The following is a 10,331-nucleotide window of genomic DNA, read 5'->3' on the forward strand; positions in this document are numbered from 1 at the left end:
TCATTATGGGATAAGCAAAGATATGGTGTAGTATTCATAAATCGCAAAATTGTTCACATATAATTACGAGATGAAAGCTGTTTTCTCCTTTTTTTGCATCTATCTACTAAGGGGTTTGAGCCCTGGATGGACTGCTCCTCTTTATATTTGTGTATTTATTGTCTAGTCCTCAAAACATGACAATAAGGATGGATACAATCAAACCTTGAAATAGATCATTTGGTAGTTTTGTTGATAAAACAGTTTTTAAAAAATCACTCCGATGGACAATTCCGGATTTCTTAAGCCTTGTCTACACTATCAAACTTTAAGTGATGTGCTCATATATGGACATGATGATGTCATATCACTACCATATTTGGGCACATCACACTTTGTTGTAAAACTAGTTTGATAGTGTAGACAGAGCTTTACATTTGTCGTCAAATTACCGTAATCGAAACGACGGTTTTAAAAAAACAACTCTATGATCAGGGAAGAGAACAATTACAATTTCAATTTTACTTTTCCCTGCTGTGATAGTTGCTGCCGCGAAAAAGAATACCGTACTATGGCATAATATGGTACTTCGTAATTTTGTTTTATTATACCATATGTTAGGAATGTATTCAGCCTGTCTCAACAGTAAATTCGCTACACCACCCTGGTGTGTTTCAGCTGCCCGAAGCGTGAAAGTTTCGAGTGTTTTAAGTTTATATTAAAATTCTGTCTTAAGTTTGATATGCGATAGTTTTCTTTTTTTCTTTAATAAAAAAAAAAGTTAAATACAAAATATATACAATAAGATTAATGAAAATATATTAAAGATAATATTAAAAGAAGTTTATAAAGAATAAAGAAAGAAAATTTAAAAAGATGGAATTACGTTTATTTAATATTATTAAATGTTAATTAATTTTAATCTGGGAGTTTTCCTTTTGGACACGAACCTTTCCACCAAGGTCCAATGATTTTATCGTATATATTTGGTTGATTTGAACCCGGATTACGAAGTTTCCCAGCAACCTCGCACATTTTATCTCTAGAGTTAAATGTCCAGGATTCCTTTGTACTCACTACTTTTCCTTCCTTTTTCCATAAAAAATATTCATTATACAAAGTATCATTATTGTCTAACTTTTTCAAATATTTTACTAAATCGGCTACTTTTGTAAAATCATCAAGATGTATGAAACTGTGTGGTGGAGCTAGCCGCTCGTAATTTGATTTCGGTGGCCCAAACACAATAGGAACTACATCGTTTTTTAGTGCTGTCTCCCAGAATGTTTGCGTAATAAAGTCTTTACATTCGCTGTTTTCAAGTGCGAGGAGAAACTTAAATTGTCGTATACTTTGCTGACATTCGTCATTGTTACCATTAGTTAAACGACACTGTTGCGGTATATTAACTGGCATGTACTTGTTTAACCTAGAGACGAACTCGATGTAAGAAGAAGGCGTGTCGCTACAATTTGATTTGTTCCACGCTAGAAACCTGTTTTTACCGCTAGCCCAATTTCTACTAACGCCTTCTTTCCACTGCGGTACACCGCGGTCAAAATAGCCCCACGCTAGGCTGAAATCAGCGCCCTGCCTGTAAGTCATTACCCAGTCATACACAGACCGCAGGTTGCCTGGTGGTTCTATGGATGATTGCAGGGGGCTCTCTCTTGTTGCTAATATCCATTTCTGACCAACTTTGCGCTTTGTTATCATCTTCTGCAAGTCTTTCTTTGCGCTGTGATGTATAACAACTGCGTCAGTTTTGGATATTTTATCAATAGATCCGTTACTGTAACTTACTTTAACCTCACAAGAAATATCGGGACAAAAGAATGTACCCGCGGCTTCTGGGGCATTATATCTCAACCTGTCTTCCCAGAGAAGTATCTTTTTGAAACAGTTATGTTTTGCTTTTGGCAATGTTTTGACTACACCATTTGATGCATAAAACCTGTTTTTGATTTCTGAATCATCCGAGCTCGGCGGTGTCTGTTTTGAAGGGTTACTTTCTGAAATCATTCCAAATTCATCAAGAATAACAATAGTGTTTTCACGTTTGCGAACTTCTCCAGCTCGATTATTCACCTCTCTTTTTGACTTTTGTCGAAGTTGAGATGTTTTTGTATTAACAGATGAATCTTCAATTAAAGTTGAGTTGCTCTTCGGCGTCGTTCTGTAATCAGGCGGTGGCATAGCATCAATTTGATGAAAACTATGTAGATCAATACCAATAGCTATTTGTGCCGCGTCCTTTTCGACATGCGCAGCGACCAAGCGAACATACTCGTCGCGTGATCCGGCATATTTTCCTAGCGGTAAATACAGATGAACATCATCTCTGCGCACGCGCTCAATTGGGAAGTTTACGTTGCTGAAAAGTAGCGTAAATGAAAATAAACACGCCAATATCACAGTACAATATTTCCAAAACAATTTCATTTCGTCAACTCCACTTCTGTTTAGTTTCTTGTACATAATAATATCGACAGCATAACCTTGTATTGTAATGTTGATAAAGCCTATTATATGCAATCGATATGGGATAGGCTCTTATTTCCGAGATATGGAAGGCAGTGGTATTTCCTCTGCTACGAACATCTATCATTTCAAGTTCAAGGGGTCGGTTTCCTCTTTCCTGTCAACGTAATTAGTATACACATTATTATATTATTACTTTAGCCCGGTATGTTTCTGAAAATGATCCTGGATTTTGATTCAATCAAATTGAATCAATTCATATAAATTTGACCTGAATTCTATAAGTTCTTTCCTGATCATGTGATATACTGCACTTAAACATGGAAATTTCAGTAATACTTTAACGGTGTAAAGTTCGATAGTAATAATAAAAGTAGAATCCTTGATTTTGATACAATTTGAATCAATTCGTAAATTTGACAAGAATTCCGTTTGGTTCTTGTCTGATATTTGATGTATTTAGTGTTTAGTATATAACCGGCGATGCAATTACGATGTCGTGTCATGAACCACATTCCTAAAGAAAAAGAATAACACAAACTGACCAAAATTTGAAGTGAATCTCATTATGTTATAAAGCTCTGTGTCTACTATCAAACTTTATGTGACAACAAAATGTGATGTGCCCATATATTTCATTCATTTTTTCATTTCATTTCACATTTATTCAATTAATGAAAACTTAAACAATGTAAACAATATAAACAAATAAAGATTCCATTAATTAGGATCAGACTTAGAGGCCAAGGCCTGTCTCAGAAAGACCCAACAAAACATATAACAAAATAAAAATTGATACAGATGTCATATCACTACCACATTTGGGCATTTCAGCACCATATTTGGGCACATCACACCTTTTTTTGTCAAACTAGTTTGATAGTGTAGACAGAGCTTAAAAGACGGTTTGTTAGTGGTTAAGAAGAAAGAAAGAAAACATGTTTCCCAAGTACTGTATCGATTTAAGTGAGGTTTTTTCTTATTTCATTGACTATATTTCGACCCATGTTATGATAGCAAAATGTGTGTACGCTATGCTAACATTTTGAATAAACTCGACTCATTAAACACCCCGCGGCCGTACTGATAACCATGGACGTTTACGTCCTTTTAATCACGTACTCGAATCATTAATGTCAGTAAATTTCAGTGTGGCATTCGCCTACAGATACGCTAATGGTGACGGAACGCGTAATTGTCAAAATCACAATGAACAGTAGGCCTACATGTGGAGCATAGCTGATAAATACATCCCTGGTGGTCACGTGGACTAAAAGATGAAACGGTTTCTATCATATCATTTTAAATTACTGAATGCATAATCTTACGTAGGCCTATGCTAACACCGTAAAATGTGATAATGCAAGGCCTGAGTTATTACACATTTAATCACTCTAATAGTCCTACTTAGCTTTAATACCAAAGAATAAATATCTCCAAGTGATTTTGAAATAGTATCGCCATGTTGGTATTCCCAGTGTCTGTGGTATTCATGACTGGTATGAATGAAACGCACAGTTATACTTTGAAAAACGGAATTAAACTTTGTGAGAAGTCGTGTACGTGTTACGTATGTGAACGCTCAGCACATGTGGTGGTGGTCAGTACAGTATGAAACCAAATACGTAGACCGTTAATTGTATCTGTGCTTCGCTATATACTATTATAATTATAATATTATAACTTGTACCGTAAATACACCTACTCCATTACTGACCAATAACGACAGTGATTAAAAGAGGAGCGGATACCGTGCTGGACATGGTTTTAACATGTTACTGTAGTAATTACGCCCATCAGTAGGCCTACTCACCACCACCCGCGTTCCATGTGAACACGATTTACACTCATTGAAACTGTCAGCCACCCATGAATATTAGTTATGAACCATATCTAACGCCCAGTTTGCACACAATTCTCCCCGTGGAATACCTCACAAGATGTTGAAAACTTTAAAAAATAAAATATCAAATAGCCTTAGTATCATAGTGGCCAAATCTGGCATAATTATGCTATCTAGCATCCTACCCCATCTGGCATCTAGCATTTATGCTAGGAATAATTTAAAAAAATCTAGCATAATAAGGCATAATTTGAAAAACTCAATTCGGTAGCATATTTACCACGGTCTAGCATATTTTCTATCATATTTTCAAAAAAATCTAGCATAATTTTGATCCAATCTAGCATAATTTGCCCGAAAATCTGAAGACTTTTTTTTGTAGTATCGATCTATAGGCCTACGGCTAAAATTAGATTGTTATAATGAAGAAAGAACGCAATGATGAAGCCTATTGTAATGCGTCAATGTTGTAGGTCTTTACCACTATCGTCGTCGGAAGCCTTCCAGTCGAGTCAGACATTCGTAAAGAATGACATAAACATGACCTAATTATGACGATAAATGGGAAAGATAATGACAAGTTGTACGTAATAGAGAAACATTACATATTTTACAAAGATAATAAAGATCAATATATTCGACAAAAGTTGAATTCGGAACTGTGTTATCAAGAGACGTTAATCAGAAATAATAAACAAAAGCCAGTGGCTGTTGGAAGTAACTGAGCTTATAAAAACAAGTAAAGTCATTAAAATGCAGGTTTTCCACGTGCCTATTCATGACCGCCATTTAGTTTTAAGTATAATGTATATACAGTTCTCAGTATACATCCCTTGAGAAATTGTTTCTATAGAACACATAAATCATAAGCACTCATGAAGTAATATATAGTCACGTTTCGTTTTTTCTGAGAGATAATTTCTTCAGGTAACATTGATCCTATATAGTGTACAAACTGCCCCTCATTTTTTTATTTTAGTATGATTGTAAAGGGGGACACTTTCTGGACCAAAAACGTCCCCTACAATACGGATGTCCCCTGGTGGTCGTAGTTACTTAATCATGTCAGGCTACGTTTATGGTAGTGGTAGTCAACATATTTAATTTGTCTTGGATAACCCTACTGTAAGGAAAAAGTTGGATAAAGTTTATATAAATCCACAGTAGGTCTTTTGTGATAAAAGTTGTATCGTACGTCATTATCACGTCTTATCATTGATAATTACCGTTACGTGCGCGCGCTGCGCTGGCATTTTACGAAATGTATTGCTCATCTCGTTAAATACAGCTATTGATATTACTAAAATTTAATACTAAATACAACACCAAACAAAGCGGAATTTTCATCGAACTGGGTTTTTCGTGTCTATCACCGCGCACCGCAGCTTCCGAAAAGTGAGACATCGTCACACAGGCCTTACTTTATGTTACCAGCACCACACTGCATTACCTTTTTTTTATTCATAAAGAGTGACTAAAGAGAATCGTCCAAATTACAGTAATTATGATTACTTAAACATTCAGTAGCTGAGTAGGCCTACTACATACTTACATTTATAAGTAGTTCATGTAGGGTTTTGTCCTTCCATTTTCCCCATTTAACACAACATTGACTGGAGCTCCACACCTTTTAGCTGTTACTGTCACGGCTTGTGTTGATCAAGTCAAGTTCATCCGGGTTGACTACATTCTCACTATGGGGTAGTTACAAAAACGGAGCACCGGGTCATAATTGTTGATATTGAATAGTGTGTACTTATTAATACCTTTATTAAAAATGAATTAACCCTAATCACAAAATACTTTACTACAAACTTTATTCTAGTTTGTTATTCGGCAAATATTCTTTTCTCTCATTGTAACCAATTATTTAAAAAAATATATTCTACAATAAATAAATCACCACGAACGCCACTGAATTTGCAAAAGAAAAAAAAGAACAAAATAATAATAAACAAAGTAAAAAAGAATACAATTTTAACTCATGTTTTGTTTTATATAATAGAATTTAATATAAAACATGATTAGGACCATTTTAAGTTTGAACTTCCATACAATAACTACATGCCTATTGGGGGGAAAATCACATGTACGTTTTAGGCCTAATTAAGTTCAGATGTCAACTTCATCTAAGTACGAACTGTGTTCTTTAAGTTCAAGTACGAAATTTATGGAACGCCGTTTACGCAATAATGCAAGCACTATATGATATGTGAAGAATAGGCATACTGTAACATAATTACTGTTGGAAGAGCCTCATTGAAAGAGGGCGACATTGTCCTAAAATAGCGAAATGCTTAAAGGGGTAGAGGCTATCATCAGTGCAAATATCAAAATGTTTATATTTATCAAATAACAAAGAAGAGTTGGGCTTACTTTCAATCAATCAATCAATCAAAATAACATTTATTTCCTTCATTGATACACAAACATAAATGTGATTTCTTACAATATATATAAACATGAAGGAGGTACAGATTTACAGCAAAACGGTACTTGAATGAATTGGATGCATTCTAAACTGAATGTTGTTTTGTGTGGTTAGACTTACTTAATAATATAATATGAATGGACATTAAAATAAGATAAACTTTGCATTTATTATCACGGTTAAAATGTGAGAGGTGCCTACATGTGAATTGAGTTGCTGACACATACAATCATGTGAATTAAAAATACATACAAGAAAAGAACATTGTACAAGTAGCTGCCTATTGTAATAAATATTGTATCGGTTATATTCATGTGATTATGCACTTTATATAGCTGGTTACTCATTTAGCAATGTTGTTGTTTAAAATGTATCTAATTGGTTCAATCATGGAGTTATACCTCCATGGTTGAATAGTCTGCCTTGAACTTTTTGCCGTGGTGTCCTCATCGGTACATTTAGAAAGGTAATCTCTTCTTCTTCTGTCTCGTCAAATGTGACCGAGGAAGAAGAAATTACCGTCCTCATCATGTCGATCTGAATAATAGAAAATTGTATCACGCCCTCTGTTGGTTTCAAACTTTTTCAACACGGAAATCCCCTCAAAGAAATGTTTGTTTTTATAAGACCTCATTCGTGGAATCATCGACTGCCAGTATAATAATTGGTTTTCTAGATAAAATTGCCAACAATGGTAATAAAGCTATGGTGACAGTTATATAAAACATACCACAGAAGATAACAGTTGCATAAAATCATCAAAATGTTTAATGACACATATTGTAATACTAATAGTAATATTATTTTGTTTACCCTTAATATTTTTGTGTGTCCTTATATGTCTTGGCAATGTAACTTATCTCTGGCACAATTTAACTTCAAGTATGATAAATACAGAATACGTAAATATGTCATCGTATCAAATTTTGGCAAATACAAAGTGAGCAAATGATAGAACAATGGGTTATGCTTTAGCCATTCCTAACCGCCCTACCACCATCCCCTTTCATATTTAAAAACGGGATCCGCCACTGTTTTTTGTATTACCACAACCAAATGAATTTCCCCGGAGTTTGGGATAATACAGTTTTAGTGAATTGAAATGTTCACTTCGACGAAATGTCATTTACATGCTGTTCTTAGGAAATACTGTTACTGCCTTGCTGTTACATTCTTTCAGGATGCTGTTACGACAACCAATAATATCGTGTCAGACACCATAGTACTGCCTATCACATGACTCAGTAAATTTATATTTCTATATCAGAATAGTCAATGATAAAAAGTAGATTAATACAAATACAATTTCATGGAATGTCTCTCTGTTAATCAAATGTACATACCATGGGAAGTGTGTTTCCATGCGACTCCTGTGTCGTTTTAAAATGTATAAAGATCCGATAGGTAGATTCGATATGGACCAAAATTAATGTCTCAATGTTGAAATTAAGGAATAAAAATAGAATTATCGTTATAGGCCTACTGTGAAAACAATATACAGTAACTGTTTGTTAAAACTGTTTGTATAATAAAACTAAACGTTTTATTATACAGTAAGTATCTGCTTTATGTTATATCTAGATAGCGACCGTACGGAGTGACTTTAAATCACACGTAGGCCTATTCGACGCAACGATCCAACTTTCTGTATACATCATCATTTTCATATTCGTTCATTAATGTTTTTAATGATTTACAAGAAAAGCCAGTCAGCATTACGACATCTGACCACATTGAACTTTTATTTCAGTTACGAACAATAGACCTCATTCGCCACCAGTCACAAGTTTAGTTCCTCGTCGTAGGCCATTCAACTATGCTGTATAATAGTTCAACCCTAATGGTGGTAAAATAAACTGGATCTTGACAGTCGAGAACTAGCTTTGTCCAGTTTTAACATTGGTTAATATTGGTTTTACAACAGCCAATGATAACAATGACTAACAATAAACATTATAAAAATACCGCAACGTTTTATACGCCCTTTAGGTTCATCGCTTTTTTTTTGTTTTTTCAATCAATCGATACTACTACTTTGTAAACATTGTGCTGGAGTTCAGCCAGAATGCAATAACCCAGTTCCACAACACAATAATGAACGCGATTCAGAGCCAATTATTTTGACCAGAAAGACCCTGCAAAGTATATATATGGGTCATTCAGAATTCCTATAAGTTCGACTAAAGTAAAAAAAAACACATTATAATCATTTATTTGACTGCATTTCAAATAATATGTTCCAAAACACAATAACGGGATTCAGGGCCAATTATTTTGACTAGAAAAAGACCCTGCAAAGCATGATGGGTCATTCAAAATTCCTCTAAGTTCGACTAAAGAAAAAAAAACACATTTAATCATTTATTTGACTGCATTTCAAATATATGTTCCAAAACACAATAATGGGATTTCAGGGCCAATTATTTTGACCAGAAAAAGTTCGACTAAAGAAAAAACACATAATAATCATTTATTTGACTGTATTTCAAATATATTTTCCACGACACAATAACTGGATTCAGGGCCAATTATTTTGACCAGAAAAAACCCCTGCAAAGTATAAATGGGTGATTATTAATACATTCATTTCATCATTACTTCGGAAATCCACATCCAATGGAAATAAGCTAATAAGCTTTGTGGGGCTATCCTGGAAAATCTTTTATATTCTTTTATTATTATTTAAATAAATTTTCCTAATAAATTCAAATCAAATCATAGATAAAAATGACAACAATATCGCTGTGTCACGTGGGGTGTATCATCTCCCCAATCCCGGTCAATCTGGCTGCCTGATCTGGTCAGTTGCATAAGACCATTTAATTAAAAGGAAACCAATTTAGATTAAATCATTCATTCAGTTGTCGAAGGACAATGACCGAACGTTCTTCAAACATTATAATCGAGTATTTTGTGTTAGCCGATTCTCGATACTGTATCTATCTCATTTGCAAATGCTGTGATACAGCATCACATATTTATCACATGACGAGGCCTAACCTATACCAACAATAACTTACAATACAGGCATCAATCTGATGCACCATTGTGTTACATAATTACCATTACTACATAAATGCCACGTGGAAATAAATATATTATAGAGAATTGGTTGTGTTAATGCATAGTATATAACTATTGGCCTATAGGACATCTCATAATTAATGGATAAAACATATTAAACAACAATATTTTACAAGAACGATACTTCATTATAGTAAATCGATTTTTTTAAAGATGCATTGTCCAACAAACACATGAAAAATTAAGATTAATAAAATACGGTAAGACTTTAAATAAGCCATTTTGCAGTTTTAATGAAGTTATTCACTTCTGTAAAAGAAAAACCAACAAATATAATTATTTCACTTAGGCCTATAAAAAGACAAAAGAAACGGTTAATTAAAAAAAACATTGTCTGACAGACAATTTAACTATTTTGTAGGTTTAAATTACATTTTTTTCAGGTAAATTTATATTTTTTTCGATCCCGTTCTTGGTCAAAGTGTTATTATTATATGACATTAAAATGGCCCAACAAAAAATCTGAAAGAAAAACATTTTTAGGGGGACAATAACTATCTTTAAATATTATAC

General features: G+C 33.9%; 1 protein-coding gene across 1 annotated transcript; it reads right to left on the minus strand.

Moving 5' to 3' along the window:
• Nucleotides 1-862: 862 nt before the first annotated feature.
• Nucleotides 863-5,927, minus strand: LOC144853884 (alpha-(1,3)-fucosyltransferase 7-like). Its single transcript, XM_078711739.1, has 2 exons — nt 5,856-5,927; nt 863-2,977 (listed from the first exon to the last, which is right to left on the minus strand). Exon 2 carries the CDS (start codon nt 2,455-2,457, stop codon nt 898-900), a length of 1,560 nt encoding a protein of 519 aa, XP_078567865.1. The 5' UTR covers nt 2,458-2,977; nt 5,856-5,927; the 3' UTR covers nt 863-897.
• Nucleotides 5,928-10,331: the final 4,404 nt, after the last annotated feature.

Source organism: Antedon bifida, chromosome 10 (assembly GCF_963402885.1).
Source record: "Antedon bifida chromosome 10, ecAntBifi1.1, whole genome shotgun sequence".
NCBI classification, from domain to species: Eukaryota; Metazoa; Echinodermata; class Crinoidea; order Comatulida; family Antedonidae; genus Antedon; species Antedon bifida.

What these genes read in the sequence shown, in the direction of transcription:
- LOC144853884 (XM_078711739.1), bottom strand. Translation starts at nt 2,457, where the DNA reads ATGTACAAGAAACTAAACAGAAGTGGAGTTGACGAAATGAAATTGTTT.